At 53.2% G+C, this 18,437-nt stretch overlaps 1 protein-coding gene and 1 long non-coding RNA gene across 5 annotated transcripts in view; one reads left to right on the plus strand and one right to left on the minus strand.

Moving 5' to 3' along the window:
- The first annotated feature begins 3,778 nt into the window (after positions 1 to 3,778).
- Positions 3,779 to 8,957, plus strand: LOC147342264 (uncharacterized). The gene is made up of 2 exons (XR_015157296.1): positions 3,779 to 4,206; positions 6,858 to 8,957. It is a non-coding gene; the product is annotated as an uncharacterized LOC147342264 (long non-coding RNA).
- The window catches only part of SLC37A2 (solute carrier family 37 member 2), a 28,179-nt gene continuing 17,704 nt past the window's right edge, over positions 7,963 to 18,437 (minus strand). For 2 of the 4 annotated variants that reach the window (XM_086382946.1, XM_086382943.1), the window contains exons 5-19: positions 17,919 to 18,054; positions 17,461 to 17,537; positions 16,376 to 16,542; positions 15,813 to 15,850; positions 15,425 to 15,577; positions 15,008 to 15,098; positions 13,464 to 13,526; positions 13,106 to 13,191; positions 12,592 to 12,640; positions 12,348 to 12,421; positions 12,006 to 12,084; positions 11,788 to 11,885; positions 11,489 to 11,553; positions 11,220 to 11,276; positions 7,963 to 9,241 (exon numbers count right to left, since the gene is read on the minus strand). In XM_086382946.1, coding sequence (XP_086239072.1) covers positions 11,249 to 11,276; positions 11,489 to 11,553; positions 11,788 to 11,885; positions 12,006 to 12,084; positions 12,348 to 12,421; positions 12,592 to 12,640; positions 13,106 to 13,191; positions 13,464 to 13,526; positions 15,008 to 15,098; positions 15,425 to 15,577; positions 15,813 to 15,850; positions 16,376 to 16,542; positions 17,461 to 17,537; positions 17,919 to 18,054 — 1,204 coding nt within the window. In that variant the 3' untranslated portion in view covers positions 7,963 to 9,241; positions 11,220 to 11,248. The remainder of the gene's footprint in view (positions 9,242 to 11,219; positions 11,277 to 11,488; positions 11,554 to 11,787; positions 11,886 to 12,005; positions 12,085 to 12,347; positions 12,422 to 12,591; positions 12,641 to 13,105; positions 13,192 to 13,463; positions 13,527 to 15,007; positions 15,099 to 15,424; positions 15,578 to 15,812; positions 15,851 to 16,375; positions 16,543 to 17,460; positions 17,538 to 17,918; positions 18,055 to 18,437) is intronic. The other 2 variants (XM_086382947.1, XM_086382945.1) reach the window with 1 other exon arrangement.

Genomic DNA, 18,437 nt, shown 5'->3' on the forward strand with positions numbered 1-18,437 from the left:
TGGTCTCTCGCATTGCAGGCAGATGCTTTACCGTCTGAGCCACCAGGGAAGCCCATCAAAACAGGTAAAGGTCTCATTAAAGAATTCCTAATTAACACTTAAGTGTTAGTCACCCAGTCGTGTCCGACTCTGTGCCCACCAGGCTCCTCTGTCCGTGGGATTCTCCAGGCAAGAATACTGGAGTGGATTGCCATTTCCTTCTCCAGGAGATCTTCCTTCCAGGGATCAAACCTGGGGCTCCTGCATTGCAGGCAGATTCTTTACCGTCTGAGCTGCCAGGGAAGCTCAACCAGTTAACATTTCTAGTACAAATAAAAAACATTTTATCAGGACTTCTTGGCATGCAGTTTTAAATATTTGGTTCTTACCACATAGGAGCAACTTTCCAGACGTTGGAATGGGAACCGCATGGGTATGAATCTAAAGAAGTGATTATCCTCACAGGAGCATAAAAACTCAGGATTGGAAGAGATTTTATCACCCACAGAATTCAACTTTTCATCTCTATTTCCAGCCCAGATACTTGGGAATATTCTCTTCTTTACCTGCTGAACTCACAATTTTTATTGTATTTAGCAAACACGTAGGAGGCGCTTTTCTAAGCAGCCCTCAAGTATTAACTAACGGCATCCTTATAGCAACTCTTCAGTATTCTTAATACCCCCATTTCACAGACAGGGAACAGGGGGGCAAGGTGGTTTGCTTGAGGTCACTCAGCTAGGAGTTAAACAGGAACCAGGACTGAAGTCAGGCAGTCTCAGCTCTTCACTGTCTTCTACCACGTCCCCTGGAAGGTGAAAACAAAGGAAAAGGGAGGAGGCAGGAAGTAGCGATGAAATGCAGTTGAGTCTTCTGCAAAATCTGGAATCTCAGGAATCCAGGGCTATGCAATCAGAAGCCACACGGACTCAGGGACAGCTTCACTGATCAGCTCTGGTTTGGGGGGCCCTGCGCTGTAAGATTTCAGCTTCCCCCTCAAGTAGGTGTCCTCACTGATGGAGCGACTGGTGGATTGACTGTCAAGGACACACATGACCATCTCTCTCTTCAACTCTGCCTGCCTGGAAAAATGGATGCTTGGGTTGGTTTTCAGAGGCGCCAATGGAAGAACCAAAGCCGCAAGGCAAGAATGCATGTGCGTCTCTTGGCCTCTGTCTCTAGCAAGCCACATCAGTTGCTGTTTACTCAAGGAAGATATTTCCAAGCCCCCTGCCCACCCACTCAACACACACCTTCCTGCCTCAGTTTCCTGGGACCTAGGAAATGACAGCAGGGATCAAAACCAGGGCCCAGCACCACAGACAGAATGAGAAAGTTCATCTTCTGGTTTTCCCCACACACATTGGATACTGTAAAGCAGGGGTCCCCGACCTCTGTGATCTAATGCCTGACGATCTGAGGTGGAGTTAATGTAGTAATCTAAGAAAGTGCACAAGAAACGTAATGCACTTGAACCATCCTGAAACCATCCCCCCAGCCCCTTGGTCCGTGGAAAAACTCTTCCACAAAACCGGTCCCTGGAGCCAAAAAGGTTGAGGACCACTGATGTAAAAGATGTGCATGTAGCCCAGGTCCTGCCCTCAGGGAACTCAGGGTAGTTATACATTTATTTGGTATTTGGTGGCATTTGTTTGGTGGCCCCATGGCCATCCTCTCCACTTGTTTTTTTTAATCTTTGAGGATTTCTTTGGTTTTGCTATCTTCAGATTGATATTGGCCCCTTTTTACCCTGGGGATGTGTAATACTTTCCTTTGCTGCTGTAACAAATTACTACAAACTTAGTAGTAAAGAGGACTTCCTTGGTGGCTCAGATGGTAAAGAAACTTCCTGCAATGCAGGAAACCCAGGTGTGATCCCTTGGTTGGGAATATCCCTGGAGAAGAAAATGGCAACCCACTCCAGTATTCTTGCCTGGAGAATCCCATGGACAGAGGATTCTGGTGGGCTACAGTCCATGGAATGGCAAAGAGTCGGACATGACTGAGCAACTAACACTTTCACTTTTTTCACTAGTAATTTAGAACAATACCAGTTTATTAACTTATAGTCCTTTTGAGGTCAGATATCTGAAATGAATTCACAAGGCTAAAATCAAGGTTTTGGAGGCTCCAGAGAAGAATCCTGTTTCCTTGCCTTTTCCAGCCTCTGGAGGCTGTCCATATTCCTTGGCCTTGCCTCCATCTTCAAAGCCAGCATCTTCTGGGAATTCCCTGGTGATCCAGTGGTTAGGACTGGGCACTTTCACTGCTGAGGATGCAGGTTCAATTCCCAGTCAGGGAACTAAGATCTCGCATGCAAGTAGCAAGGTGGAGGCCAAAAATTAAAAAATTTTAGAATATTTTTTTAAAAAGCCAGCATCAGGGACCTCCCTGGTGGTCCAGTGGTTAGGAATCTGCCTTCCAACACAGAAGACATGGGTTCGATTCCTGGTCAGATAACTAAGATCCCGCATCGGGACAACTGAGCCTGTGTACTACAACTAGAGAGAGAAGCCCACGTGCCACAAGGAGAAGACCCCGTGTGCCGCAACTAGGGCCGCCGCCGCCAATAATAAATCAAGTAACTAATTACATGTTTAAAAAGGCCAGCGTCACCTAATCTGACACCTGACACTCCTGCCTGCCTCTCCGATTTATCAGGAGCAGCTGTGATTACACTGGGCCCCACCCCCAATCCAGAATAGTCTCCCCACGTCATGGTCCTTAACCGCATCTGCAGAGTCTCATTTACTGTGAAAGATAACATTCACTGATCCTGGCATTCAGGATGCGGACCTCTCTGGAGGAGGGGGCATTATTGTGCGCCCTCCCCCCCAATGTAGAGCCCCAACCTCCACCCCTAAGGACCACCTCCTTCTACCCTCCCTCACCCATCCTCCCCATACCCCACGCCTGCATAGCTGAGGCCTGCCCCTCAGCTCCAGGTCCACTCTCCAGTTCTCAGGGTGCCCACCAACCCCACAACGTGTCCATTCCTTCCCCAACCTCACTCTTGATGGCCCCCCTCAGAGCATGGAGATCCACTGAGAGAGTGGCTTTCCTTTTCTTGGCTTATCCCCACTCCCCCTCATTAGCCCAGCCTCCCCATGGATCTCCGAAGGAGGAATGCGAAGAGTTACTGCTTTTTAATTACAAGTGCTATTGTAACATCTATAAGGAAGAACACTTTAAGCTTAATTGAGACCAAATGTGAAGTTAAATTAAATGAATAACTAATTAACGTGATGCTCCCGCATTAGCCCCGAGTGAGTGCGGAGGCCCAGAGAGGAGCCAGGTAGGTCCCAGGCCTCCAGGGACAGACAGCCGGTGCCCAGGGCTGCAGGGGAGCAGGGACCCTGGGCCGGGGAGCCAGGTGTGCCAGGGCAGATCTCGAGGTGAGGGGGCCCCAAACTCCCACCTTCACCCCAGCCCTCATTTCTGAGGCTGGCCCCGAGAGTTCACTCGCCCTTAGCGTCTCCACAGCACCACACTGAGCCGGTGACCGTGTCCTTCGCGTTTTCCAGTCCCTGCGCTCACGTTAGGGGCTTCGTGCGTGTTCATTTTAACTTCCGTCCTTCTGGACCGTCTCATTTGTTCGTCCTCTGCCACTGCGGCCACCCTCCCCGGCCCTGCCCCTTCAGGGCTGGACGGGCAGATGGCAAAGTCCTTGAGTCACCCACCCTGGTGTTTTTCTCTTGCATTGTTTAAACGCTTCCCTATTCCTGTCTCATCCCCTAACTAGACAAGCCCCTCAGAGCAGGGCATGTGTTTAACACTAACTTGTCTCCTTCACTCACAGGGATCCTCTGAAGGACGTGACGTTATTAGTTTTCTAATAAGGAGAAGGTTTAAAGCCACCAGCAGTGAGGCTGGGGAAGAGACTTCCAGAGGAAAAGCAAGCAGACGAGGGAGCCTCTGGAAGCCTAAAGGGAGCGGGGGCCACAGGCTACCATGGAGTGAAGGCGCCATCTAGTGGCTCCCCTGAGTGCGGCTGCTTTGTTGTTTTTTAAAGACAGTGATGGGGGCAGTTTATCTATTTTTATTTTTTATTATTTATCTGGCTGCGTTGGGTCTTAGTTGTGCCACATCAGGTCTTCCTTGCTGCACACCGACTCTCTACTTGTAGCGCACGGGGCTCCAACACACGGGCTCAGTTGCTCCACTGCATGTGGGATCCTAGTCCCCTGACCAGGAATCAAACCTGTGGATTCCTTGTGACACTGCAAGGTGGGTTCTTAACCACTGGGCCACCAGGGAAGTTCCTAAACCTGGTGCTGAAAGATGCCTTCTAGAACCTAAATTGCAGCTCTGCCCTGGGGGCCTGAGGATTAAGACATCTCAACTCAGTTCAGTTCAGTTCAGTCACTCAGTCATGTCCGACTCTTTGCCACCCCATGGACTGCAGCACACCAGGCCTCCCTGTCCATCACCAACTCCAGGAGTTTACCCAAACTCATGTCCATTGAGTCAGTGATGCTATCCAACTATTTCATCCTCAGTTGTCCCCTTCTCCTCCTGCCTTCAATCTTGCCCAGCATCAGAGTCTTTTCCAATGAGTCAGCTCTTCGTATCAGGTGGCCAAAGTATTCAAGTTTCAGCTTCAACATCAGTCTTTCCAGTGAACACTCAGGATTGATTTCCTTTAGGATGGAATGGTTGGATCTCCTTGCAGTCCAAGGGACTCTCAAGAGTCTTCTCCAACCCCACAGCTCAAAAGCATCAATTTTTCCGCGCTCAGCTTTCTTTATAGTCCAACTCTCACATCTGTACATGACCACTGGAAAAACCAGAGCCTTGACTAGATGGACCTTTGTTGGCAAAGTAATGTCTCTGCTTTTTAATATGCTGTCTAGGTTGGTCATAACTTTTCTTCCAAAGAGTAAGCGTCTTTTCATTTCATGGCTGCGGTCACCGTCTGCAGTGATTTTGGAGCCCCCCAAAATAAAGTCTGCCACTGTTTCCACTGTTTCTCCATCTATTTGCCATGAAGTGATGGGACCGGATGCCATGATCTTAGTTTTTTGAATGTTGAGCTTTAAGCCAACTTTTTCACTCTCCTCTTTCACTTTCATCAAGAGGCTCTTTAGTTCTTCTTCACTTTCTGCCATAAGGGTAGTGTCATCTGCATATCTGAGGTTATTGATATTTCTCCTGTCAATCTTGATTCCAGCTTGTGCTTCATCCAGCCCAGCATTTCTCATGATGTACTCTGGATGTAAGTTAAATAAGCATGGTGACAATATATAGCCTTGATGTACTCCTTTTCCTGTTTGGAACCAGTCTGTTTCATGTCCAGGTCTAACTGTTGCTTCCTGACCTGCATACAGATTTCTCAAGAGGCAGGTCAGGTGGTTGGTATTCCCATCTCTTTCAGAATTTTCCACAGTTTATTGTGATTCACACAGTCAAAGGCTTTGGCATAGTCAATAAAGCAGAAATAGATGTTTTTCTGGAACTCTCTTGCTTTTTCCATGATCCAGCGGATGTTGGCAATTTGATCTCTGGTTCCTCTGCCTTCTAAAACCAGCTTGAACATCTGGAAATTCACGGTTCATGTACTGCTGAAGCCTGGCTTGGAGAATTTTGAGCATTACTTTACTAGTGTGTGAGATGAGTGCAATTGTGCAGTAGTTTGAGCATTCTTTGGCATTGCCTTTCTTAGGGATTGAAATGAAAACTGACCTTTTCCAGTCCTGTGGCTACTGCTGAGTTTTCCAAATTTGCTGGCATATTGAGTCAGCAGTTTCACAGCATCATCTTTTAGGATTTGAAATAGCTCAACTGGAATTCCATCACCTTCACTAGCTTTGTTTGTAGTGATGCTTCCTAAAGCCCACTTGACTTCACATTCCAGGATGTCTGGCTCTAGGTCAGTGATCACACCATCATGATTATATGTGTCGTGAAGATCTTTTTTGTACAGTTCTGTGTATTCTTGCCACCTCTTCTTAATATCCTCTGCTTCTGTTAGGTCCCTGCCATTTATGTCCTTTTTTGAGCCCATCTTTGCATGAAATCTTCCCTTGGTATCTCTAATTTTCTTGAAGAGATCTCTAGTCTTTCCTATTCTATTGTTTTCCTCTATTTCTTTGCACTGATCACTGAGGAAGACTTTCTTATCTTTCCTTGCTATTCTTTGGAACTGTGCATTCAAATGGGTATATCTTTCCTTTTCTCCTTTGCTTTTTGCTTCTCTTCTTTTCGCACCTATTTATTTGTAAGGCCTCCTCAGACAGCCATTTTGCTTTTTTGCATTTCTTTTTCTTGGGGATGGTCTTGAGGGAACAAGATCATCCCCAAGAAAAAAAGACACTTCAACTGGCTCCTGCTTTTCAAGCCGGAGTGAGTCTTAGTAGTTTGAGACTTACTATTTGTCCACCACTATTTTCTGGAACTCAAGAGAGTTCCAGAAAAACATTCTGAAGGAGATCAGCCCTGGGATTTCTTTGGAAGGAATGATGCTAAAGCTGAAACTCCAGTACTTTGGCCACCTCATGCGAAGAGTTGACTCATTGGAAAAGACTCTGATGCTGGGAGGGATTGGGCAGGAGGAGAAGGGGATGACAGAGGATGAGATGGCTGGATGGCGTCACTGACTCGATGGACGTGAGTCTGAGTGAACTCCGGGAGTTGGTGATGGACAGAGGCCTGGCGTGCTGCGATTCGTGGGGTCGCAGAGTCGGACACGACTGAGCGACTGAACTGAACTGTCACCACTGGTGTGTATACGACCTGTCTCAGTGTGTATCCAAAAGATTTGTAGCCAAAGAATGAACCAGCCTCCAGGCATACCCTTGGGTTATCAGTATCCCCACTGCTGAGGAAAGGAGTACACAAAGGCCTTATATTGTCACTCTGCTTATTTAACTTACATGCAGAGTACATCATGCGAAATGCCAGGCTGAATGAAGCACAAGCTGGAATCAAGATTACTGGGAGAACTATCATTAACCTCAGATATGCAGATGACACCATCCTTATCACAGAAAGTGAAGAGGAACTAAAGAACCTCTTGATAAAAGTGAAAGAGGAGAGTGAAAAAATGGCTTAAAACTCAACATTCAAAAAACTAAGATCATGGCATCCAGTCCCATCACTTCATGCCAAATAGATGAGGAAACAATGGAAACAGTGAGAGACTTTATTTTCTTGGGCTCCAAAATCACTGCAGGTGGTGACTGTAGCCATGAAATTAAAAGACGCTTACTCTTTGGAAGAAAAGTTATGACCAACCTAGACAGCATATTCAAAAGCAGAGACATTACTTTGCCAACAAAGGTCCGTGTAGTCAAAGCTATGGTTTTTCCGGTAATCGTGTATGAATGTGAGAGTTGGACCATAAAGAAAGCTGAGCACCGAAGAATTGATGCTTTTGAATTGTAGTGTTGGAGAAGACTCTTGAGAGTCCCTTGGACTGCAAGGAGATCACACCAGTCCATCCAAAAGGTAATCAGTCCTGAATATTCATTGGAAGGACTGATGCTGAAGCTGAAGTTCCTATACTTTGGCCTCTTGATGCAAAGAACTGACTCATTGGAAAAGACCCTGATGCTGGAAAAGATTGAAGGTGGGAAGAGAAGGGGATGACAGAGGATGAGATGGTTGGATGGCATCACTGATTCAATGGACCTGAGTTTGAGCAAGCTCTGGGAGTTGGTGATGGACAGGGAAGCCTGGCATGCTGCAGTCCATGGGGTCACAAAGAGTCAGACATGACTGCATAACCGAACTGACTGAACTGCCTCCTCTAGGCACAGCTGCCATGAGCACCCCAGTTTGGAGCACCCAGCACACTGCTCCGAGGTCCTGGGATGCTGTGCCAATAGCCCACATGATCCCCAATGAGCACAGGAGCAGCTGGCAACAGACGTTGGCACCGGGGCTGATGGGCAGTGTCAGAGGGCAGACAGAGATGCCAAGAGCTTGCCTGGCAGACCCAAGGGTTCAGGGTGGCCAACAGTGAACACTCAGTAACCACTGGTATTTCATTATCAAAATATTTAATAACATACTGGGACTTTGGGTCATGCCCCCACCCCCACCCCACCGCCCTACACACTTCCCCCACAGCACTGCCCTGATAAGCCATCTGCCCTGGGGACACAGAGGGCTGGGACAAGAGGGAGGCAAGGTGCCCTCACACTCAGGAGCTGGCCACGCCTGGGAGTGACACCCCCAACACTGCCCTGCCTCTCCCTGGTCCCTGGAGCATACAGCAATAATGTTTTAATCAAAGTGGGTCAGAGGTTGGAAACAGGATCAAATGGAGGGTAGAAGCAGGGGTGCCAGTGTGGGGAAACACACGGAGAAAACAGGCTTGTGGACATAAGGGACCAAGAGAGGTCTGGTGGCTCTGAAATAACACTTTCAGGCAGAGGCTGATTACACGGGTTCAAGTTTGACATGAGAAGGAGAGACACACTCTTTCCAGGCCTTGGCCTCACTGAACCTCGGCTATCCATCTTGGAATCTGGACAAGAAAGAGTCTGAGCAGACCCCTCCTTGTACCAAAATGCTGACAGCCCTCAGCCCCAATCCCTCCGGCCTGCGGTCTCCAGAGTTCAGGCCTGGATCACTGTCAGCGGAACTGACACCATCAGGGATCCTCACAGTCTCTCCTCTCCTTCCGCTGGGCCTGCTCAGGACTGTACGGTATGCTGAATCATTGCCCTGTTATCAAGGGCTTTGGAAGTTAATAGACACTGTTTAATAACCATTAGGACCAGGTAGCCTCTATGCTCTGTTAGTCCCTAAACAATGATGGAAATCTTCTCTGACATGTTCCCAGCAGCCACAAGACTGGTTACGTGTTCATAAATTTTCACTTAGGAAGGCATGTCCTGCCTCCCCGTCCCCCAGGTTAGCCATAGAATCATTACCATGGCCCCTGGGCGGCATGGGGGTGCTCCCAGATCGCTGTCCAGCCTACTCCATCCGTTAAGTGACCCTGTAATAAACTGATCCATTGATGGCGCGGAGCTGCCTGAGCGTTTTGTTTTGGTCTCAAGATGCCTTCTCAGTATGGTGAGCACTCTGCGTTCCCTCCATTCTCCAACAAGGCCCTTGAGTTTTCCATGTCCTCGAACTTGGCGGTCCTTTCCCGTGGAGCGTCTCCTAGCCCTTGGAAGCCTCATGGGCTGGGCTGGCTGGTGCTGGGTCAAGGGGCTTTTTGCCTCAGCCATCTGTGTGGGGGGGCACCTTGGGACCCGGCAAGGTCCCTCCATGTTTCTGCTCTGATCAGGGGCCTCACATTTCTCTATACCTGCATGAAGAGGACAGAGGCAGTGGAAGAGAAGGTGAGACACTGGTTAACAAGTGTTGGCTCCCATCCCAACAGTGGGAACAGGGAAGGCAAGTCCCCTTGCCTTAATACTGGGTCCCTTAATACTGGCCTGGCCAAAAAGTTCATTCGGGTTTCCCCATAACATCATATGAAGGAGATCAAACTGGTCAATCCTAAAGGAAATCAGTCCTGAACATTCACTGGAAGGATGCTGAAGCTCCAGTACTTTGGCCATCTGATGCAAAGAACTAACTCATTAGAAAAGACCCTAGTGCTGGGTAAGATTGAAGGCAGGAGGAGAAGGGAATAACAGAGGATGAGATGATCGGATGGCATCACTGACTCAGTGGACAGGAGTTGGAGCAAATTCCAGGAGTTGGTGATGGACAGGGAAGCTTGGCGTGCTGCAGTCCATGGGGTCACAAAGAGTCGGACATGACTGAGTGACTGAACTGAACTGATAACAATGTATGGAAACACCCCGAATGAACTTTTTGGCCAACCCAATAATTGCTTTTCCTCCTGTTCATTGTCATTAGGGCTCCCCGTCCCCTCTTCAGCAGGGAGCACCAAGCCAGAATCATGTTTCAAAAAACTTCACAGTGTTTGTACCACGTCTGATGGCTTTGCAAAGCCATGTCATATTTTATCCCAGCGTGTCTCAGCCTGAGACCAACCCAATCAGGTATTTAGGAATGAGCACCCCCATTGGACACACAAGGACGCGGACATTCGGAGAAGGTGCCAAGGTTCGACAGAAGCAGGCGAGCAGAGAAGTCAGGATTGTCCAGGGTTTCTGGTGCCGAGCCCTGGCTCTGTGCCTCCGCGCCCCCGACACAGGCCTGCCTCACAGAAAGACCCATTGACGATGCAGATGGCAGTGAACCCGCACACCTAGGTCCGAAGGCGGGCTCTGCTGGGACGAGCTAAAGGCCTGAGGTGTGTTCCGTGAGCTCTGAGCCTCTGTCCTCTCGCCTCTACCTCTCGGGGCTGCTGAGAGGGACGCCAGTACAGCTAGACAGACTCAAGTCAACGCCCAGAGCAGACGCTCACTCTGCATCATTCTCCTCCCCTCCTGCCTCCGTCCCTCTCCTCCCCAGGTCCCCGCAGGCCTGGTCTGGGGGGTGGGGGGCAGCAGGTGGAAGCAGCATTGGTCTTGAGGTGCCATCCTCTGCTCCCCCTCCAGGGCAGGGCAGGACAGAGGCCCCGCTAACGCCTCCTGCCCTGCGGGTTGCTCTCCCTGAGCCGGGATGACACCTTCCTTAAAGGGAAGTGCCTCCCCAGATATGGCGCTGGTTCCCAGGTCCCCAGCGGGTTCTTCCTCACATTTACCATCCAGACCCTGTCCATCGCTCGGGCTGCTTCTCACGAGCAAGAGCTTCCTAAGGAAAGCCAGAAAGGCTGCGAGAGAACATTCCCAGCCTCAGCACCAGCTGCACGGCCCAGCCTCTCACGCCCAGGCTCAGCCGCGAGCCTGTCTGAGCCACCTCTGCACCCACCACCGCTGGGCGACAGGCAGACCACGCCTCAGGTCAGCTTGGGGTTTTGTTCCAGAGGCTTCGCTTGGCACTTGCTTTTTTTCTGCATACCCCAGTCAGACAGGCCAGACGCCCTCGGCTTCTGAACTCTGGGAGGTGCAGACAGCTCAGTGTCTGAGTTCAGAGGAAAAACTATTTCCCCAGATGCCATCTCCTCTGTCCTGGGGGGTGGGGCCCGTCCCAAACCCTGTCACTCTCGGTAAGGAGAGGCTGCTGACCTTCCCAGCGGCTCTGGCCTCTGAGGAAATACTTCCCAAGCACCATATTCCACCCAGAGTCCGAATCTTTGGAACTGGCCCCCAAAGAAAAAGCGAAAGTCAGAAAAGTCAGGAAAATCAGAAAAATCACACTGGAGGAGAGAGAGGCTTTGCATGCACTCTTAAGAGCACAGTAGTCACAGACTTGAAGGAAATACTCACAAAAGTCATGGGACTTGAGGAAAAGACTATCACGCGTGGGTTAGGGCCACATTAGAGCTATGGAGACACATGGGACAATAGACGACGGGTTAGTGGAGCTGGGGGCCGGGCCGGGGCTCACGGGCACGTTCGGGGTCCGCGGGCCACGTCCCTGAGGTCTGGGCTGGAGTTGGGCTCAGACTGTGCAGAGCCCCCGAGCGATGGATTTCACTCCCAGGAGGAGTGAGGCTGGGTGGACAGGGCCCCAGCGCTCCCTCCGCAGGACTTACCCTCTGTCTTTGCTCAGGGATGACTTCCAGGCCAGGATCTCTTTGTACACCAGCCGGCAGAGGAGCTGTGGGGAGGAGGGGAGGGAGACACAAGCATGGAGCATGTGGCCAGTCCCTAACACTAGGTGACCGCTGGGCTGGCTGTTCACAGTGCCATTCTGCAGGGGTCACCCATGGGAGGCAGAGTGCTTCGTGCAAAGGAAGCGGTCCTCATCGTCTGGACACTTTGGAGCCCCAGCTTCCAGGCCTGCAGGAGGGGACCCCTCCCCCTACCCATCTGTGTGCCCCCAAACTCTTACCAAGCAGGCCAGGACGTCGGCAGCGATGAGCATGTAGAAGACGTTGTTCCAGCCCGTGGGGGATATGAGCCCGGCCAACAGAGGCCCTAGAGCCGCACCTGTGCGGAGCACAGTGTCAGAGAAGGGCCCAGAGCAGGGGCTGTGCCCTCCATCCTAAAACTCTGCCCAAGACCAGGCTCGGGGGTCTGTTGGGAGAGCCCAGGGTGAAAGTTACAGACCTATGGATCCAGTGCCATCGATGATGGCTGTCACAGTGGACAGCGCCTTGGCGTTGCCCTTCAGGCTCTTGTGCGTCCCCTGGAGAGACAGCAGAGTCAGGGTGGGTGGGTGTGGGGGCCAAACTAAGAGGCAGCGCCCTGAGCAGGACTGCGACTGAGAAAGGGGCTGGCTCGGGGAAAGGGAGTGATGAGGGCTTGGAGTTGGGAAGAAACAGGGAACCAGGGCGGACTCTGAAGGACTTTGAGGATCTCGTCTCTGCAGGCTGGGGGAAGGGGAAAGACGTGGGGAAGATGAGCCTGGAGATAGAGCCCCTGGCCAGGCCCCGAGGTGGCCCTGCTTACCAGGTCAGCTGAGACAGCAGTGGTGATAAGCGCATAAGGGCCGTTGACCAGGGCTCCACAGATAAGCAGCATGACTGAGGTGGTGATGGAGACGGCCAGTTAGAGAGGAGAAGCCACCATCATCCTCCGCCCCAAAGCAGGTGAGTCCCCCAGGCTCCAGGCTGAGAACCTCCACTTCCCCAGGCTGCCCACTGTGCCCCCAAGCCAGCCTCGTGTGGTCCCCAGGGCAGTGCCAGCTCCCTACCTATGGAGATGCCGATTCCTCTCTGGCCAACATGGTTGTACAGGAACATCTGAGAGAGGAGAAGTAGGGGGGCAGGGTCACAAGCTGGCTTCTCCATGGGCCGCCTCCATTAGCTTGAAGCCCAGAAGACTGGAAACCCCAGAAGCCCGCTTTCCCTTCTTTCCTCTCATACCCTGGCCTCTTGGTCCTCAAGTGTCCCAGGGAGGCAGGGTCTAACATGCAGTAATCCATCGTTTTCCTTTGCTCCAGAAGTCTCCTCTCCTATCAAACCTCAGCCTCTTATTCTTTCCTTGGTCAGGAAGTTTAGCAGCTGACATCCCCCGCTCCAACTGAGGTCAAAGAGCCACTAGTCCTTTTCCAAAATTCTCAGTCTGGATCCCTTTCCCTGTGCTGATCCTGGCTTCTCCTCCCCTGGCCGTGCACAGGGCTGCACACACGCAAAGAGACGGGTGTGTGTGTGTGATGCCCGGGCGTGCACACAGCTCCCGGCCCTCAGCCTTGAGGTTCTACGCACCATGGGGGCAGCCAAGATCAGCATGACGCAGCAGGTGGTGGCCCTGCCATTGATGTAGTCAGAGACGAGCCCCGCCAGAATGCCGCCTGGAATACAATGTGCACACTGCCGCCCCAGGCACGGGGGACCCCCGAGCACTGCCCCAGCAGTCCACTCGGGGCACCCCGGGCCAGCAGAGTGTCTCCCTCTGCAACCGTCCCAGTACCCATGGCTCACGGGAGGGCCACCTGGGCAGGATGCCACCTTTTCCCTTGCCATCTGCCTAGGTCACGTCTCGCTGGAACCTGTCCCTCTCGTCTGCAACCCAACAAGAGAAGAGGTGGATCCAGCTGAGAGGCACGGCAGGGCGTGGCCTTACCTATGATGCCACCAACATCGAACAGCGTGGAGAGGTCCCCGGCCTCCTTGGCAGTGAAGTGAACTGTGGAAAACGAAGCACGTGCTCAGACCTGGGGACTCAGGGCAGACAGTGTGGAGGGCCACTGCTGGAAGCGTCCCCGCAGACTCCCGATCCGGGATCACTGCCCCCTTCTTCAGAAGGAGTGGGGGGCCTGGGGGGAAGCGACTGGCCAAGGTCACAGGTGAGTCTGCAGCAGTTCGGGACGGGACGCCCTTTCTGGCCACCAGGCCCGTACTACCTTCTTCCCGTCGGATGGCCTTGATCTCCGAGAGCACAGGGATCTGGCCCCAAGGACCCTGTCCCACCGGGGGGCACCCCAGCGCTGTCTGAGCCTCAGCCCGTCCAGCCACATGCCTGCCCGCCCCTGACAGAGCAGCACGCCCGCACAGGAGCTTGTCACCTCCTTCTGAGTTCCCTACTGATAAACGGAGCCAGGAAGGAGGCTCACTAGGAAAATGGGCACCTCAGGCCCCTGACCTTGCCCTGGGATTAGAAGGAGGGACGCCCAGCAGTGTGACTGGCAGCCCAGCCCTCAAGGTTGACTCACGGTCTGTAGCCAGCATCAAGGCCACAGAACAAAGAGTCAGTGTCCACAGGGCCGCCCTGGCCTCTAGCCCTGTCTTTGGGGGAGGCCCCTCAGTTGCAGACAGGGTGAGGGTGGGAGGTGGCAGGTTACAGCTTGAGATTTGGCCCTGACTCATCCAAACGGCATCCTGTGGCCCAAGTGTACCGTGTGGACGGCAGCTTGTTCCCCCAGGGCCCTGGAGGGAGGCCGGTGTCCCTGCTGAGAGGTCCTTGACCCTGGCAGGGCTCTGGGGCTCTGGGCTCTGGGGGCAGAGCTGCTCCTTGATAGAGCAGCCCCACCTGGGGAAAACCAGAGACCCAGGACAAGAGAACACAAACATCCTTTTCTAACCACAGAAGTGACCTCTCCTCATATGTCTGTCCATCCTTGGGCAGAGACAGAGGCAGGGGACAGGAAGTCCACAAGGTGGGCAGCCCAGCAGACCTGGGCACTGGGCATCAATGACCCAAGTATCCCGGCAGCCCCTGGGAAGAGAACGGTGTTTCCCACCAGGCTACCAGCAGCAGGGGCAGCTTGCCAGGCCCTCTTCCTTGGGCTGGGGAAGGCTTGAGAGACTCCTGGAGGCATTCAGAAGGCAGACCGTTTCTCCAGGACCCTCCAATCCCACCCATCTATGAGCCAGCCAATGGGCCTGAAGTGGGGTTTTGCCTACACTTGAGGCCGGAGTAGATGTTAGAGAGGATTTGAGTTCCTAACCCCGACTGAGTGCCAAGTGAGGAAAAGTGGCTGGAATCAGTCAGGGACTAGGAGGGTTTCTGCAAAACTTAGCTTCCCATGAAAGAAAAAATCTTCCTTCTGTGCTTGGAGAGTGTCAGCAGAAATCCTGCCTATTCGTGGAGTCATAAGCACCTCATGGTGGGTTTCTTCCTTGGAGGCCCCCCCTTCCTCTCTCCCCTCTTCCTCCCCGTGTACTCACCCACATTGGAAATGTACAGGGGCAGCCAGTAGAGGAAGGTGTAACTGACCAGCTTGGCGAAGAGCAGACACAAGGAGAACTCGACCACGCCCTGGGAGCACAGCAGAGGGCAGATGGGAAGGTGGGCAGGACAGCCTGGGGCCTGCGGCCACCGAGCCCTGTGCCAGCACTTTCCACCGCCCACCACACGGAGCAGCCTCTAGAACACCTCCAGTCTCAGGTACGGCAACATGCCTGCTGCCTGAATGCTAGGGTAACGTCCGGCCACATGACCCTCCCCAGGAGGGCCCCCGCCCTAAGCACTGCACGTAAAGACACTCCAAAAACCATGGATCACCCTGAGCATCCCCATCTCCTGAGACCCAGCAGAAAAATCTAGAGAGCCTCTCTCTTCCTTCTGGTCCACAGACGACTCACCGGGATGCGCAGGGCCCCGAAGAAGCTGATGGCGGAAGGCTGAGCACTTGCTTCCTTGGAGCAGGTGACAGCTGATTCCAGGCTGCTCTCTTTGTTACAGCTGGGTCCATTCGCGGGGTCCTCAGGCTGATCTTGGCTCTCTTCTGGATTACCCTGAGCAGAGAAGAGCCCTTACTGGGGGCACGTCCACATACCACTCCCCCACCAGCTAGAGGGACAACCCATGTGAGATGAGCTGCATGAGGTATGCACCCCCTCCTGAACCGGACTCACAGCCTGCCAGGGAGCCACCCGTGGGCCCAGCTTTGGACACACAGGCCCCTCCTCAACTCCCCAGGCCTCTCTGGGACCAGCCCCCTGGTGGAGTGGGGCTGGGGGCCACACTCACGTGGTGCTGAGGCGGGGAGCAGTCCACGTCTTCTGGGTCTGAAAGGAAAACCTTCTAAGAAGCTTGCCAGCAGACCAGGCCCTCACCCTGCATGGCGTGTGAGCCCCACACCCCCAAGGGGGCCCGTGGACTTTTCAGCACGAGGGAGCCAGGGCTCCAGAGACCACCTTTGAGGCCTGGGTCTCCTAACCACGGGAGCCTCGTGGACTTTCATTCTCTTGCTTACAAGTGACCATGGCCATGACTCCAGGGGCCATCTGTCAGGGAGCCAGAAAAAAAGCAGCAAGCATGGAGAGGGTGCCGTCCAACCCATTTCTCCAGCCTCAGGGTCAGAGGAGCCAGCGTTTGCCAGGCATCCTGACATGCGTCTCACAGACACTCTCCACAGCCCAGGAAAGCAGGTGTCCCATGCGAGAAATCGAGGCCCAGAGAGGTCGTCCTCTGAGTCACACGCCTGGGCCTCCAACCCTGCGACCCCCACGGGACCAGCCTCCTTCTCCCGGAACCTAACTGGGAAGCTTCGCTCTGGCCCTGTGGGGATGGGGGGAGAGGGGTCCACTCACATTCGATGAGGAAGAAGAAAGTGATGACGCCCATGATGGCGGTGATGACGCCGGGCACCACGAAGGACAGGCCCCACTGCTGATCCACCCACACGCCAGCCAGCAGGGAGCCCAGGATGTTGCCCACGGACGTATGGGAGTTCCAGATGCCCATGATGAGCCCCCGCCTGGAGGGGAGGTGGGGAGAGGGGCAGGGAGGCAAGAGCAGGAAGCGTAAGAAGAGAAGCCCTGGGCTCACCGACACCGCCTAGGCCAAGTGCGAACAGCTGGCTGCCTGTAGCCTCCGTGCCCGAAGACCCCAGTCGGGGAGGAGGGGCAGGGCTGGCTGGCATCGAGTGAGCGACAGCCAGGCCTGTGGTGTCCTGCTCCCCAGCCAGCTCCCTGAGCAAGCCCTCCCTCCCCTCCGTCCCAGGGCCGCAGCCCCACCCTTTCTTCTCTTGCCCTGAGGCTGTGACTCTGAAAGCCTCAGCTAAGGGTGACTGCCCCCAGGGGACATGGACACTGTCTGGAGAGTTCTGGTGATCCAGCCCAGAGTGTGCTGGTGGTGTCTAGCAGGTAGAGGCTGCTAAACACTACAACGTGTAGGACGGCCCCCCAGCAAAGAATTACACAGCCCCAGATGTAGCCCACAGTGTTAACAGCGCCAGGGCTGAGAAACTCTGCCCAAAAGAAACTTTTTATTTTTTTTTTGCACAAAAGCCAGTTCAAGGGAAAAATAAATAAATATATAAGACATATACATATATATGCATTAAAATATATGAGTATATGCATTTATATATATACACACACACAGAGTTTTATAGGCTTCATTTTTGTTTTCATGCAAAATGGAAACTCATCTATTATGAGGAAAAGGCATAACGAAGATGGCAGGTTTTAAGGATTAAAACCTCAGCAATGAAAAAAGTCACTGCTTTTAGTCACTAAAACATTTATATCCCAGCCTGTGCGAGTCAGCAGGACGGAGGCTTATTTCTAATCTTTGGTCCTAAAATCGTATCAGAGGCCACAAGGGACCTCCTGCCCCCACACCAGCCCAGCACCCCCAGGCAATGCCCACCCGCCTCCCTGGTCACACTCACTTGCCCTTCCCGAACCAGTTGCCCACGCAGCTCACCACGGCAGGCCAGCCCGTGGTCTGCACGAGTCCATTGAAGATCTGCAGGGAAAGTGGGGGGACAGAGGCCCCTGGACTGAGTGGTGCAGCCCCTGGGATGGGGGAGCCCTCCAGAATCCACACTATGCTCCCTGTTCCTTCACACGCATGCACACACCCACCAGCTGATGCCCCTCTGACCCCAGGTCCCTACAGCAGAGACTGGGCCTCACAGGCACCTCCACAGACCTCAGGCTGACGCTCAGTGCAGACTCCCTGAGCTGGCGAGGCCGCCCTGGCTGTGGGCAGGGGACCCCGCACTGTGATAAAGGAGCCTGGGTCGGGATCTGCTGTGACCTGGAGCGGCTGGGAAGGACTCACAGCCTCTGTGATCTTTCTGTGGCAGGAACAGAGCCCCGAGTGCAAGACGGAGGAGGCTCGTACCTGCACCAGCACAAAGTACCAGAGCACGTGGATGTTCCAGAAATACCCCAGGCCAAAGAGTGAGGTGAAAAGGCCGCTGAGCAGCATTCCGGCTGTGAGGTAGTACCGGAGGGGGAGCCGCTCCCCAAAAATGCCGCTGCAGAGAGAGTTGGATTCGTGGTTAATCTCGGCTACCTCGCACCCCTGCCCTCCGCCTCCTGGCTCCCCCAGGGCCCCACCAGGGACCTCTGTGTTGCCACTAGGCACCTCTGCTTTGTTTGACGACACGCCTCACAACGTGCCCGGCAAAGTGGCCTCTGTAACATCCCCGTGACCCTCTTCTTCCCCCTTGGCTGACCAGTCCATCTCATGCATTCTCTCTCGCATCACATTTATGGTTTTACCTGTCATGTATGTACATGTACACAGCCCAGCTGTGTGTCTACAGCCCTGAACTTTCTCCCAGGATCATATCCACATTGCTTCTGGACATCCTGACTGCGTTGCCTCCCAAATAGCTGCTAATCAACAACTCCAAAG

The sequence above is a fragment of the Bos grunniens genome, chromosome 29 (genome assembly GCF_055505025.1).
Source record: "Bos grunniens cultivar Pamir isolate PY7600 chromosome 29, Bosgru_T2T1.0, whole genome shotgun sequence".
NCBI classification, from domain to species: domain Eukaryota; kingdom Metazoa; phylum Chordata; class Mammalia; order Artiodactyla; family Bovidae; genus Bos; species Bos grunniens.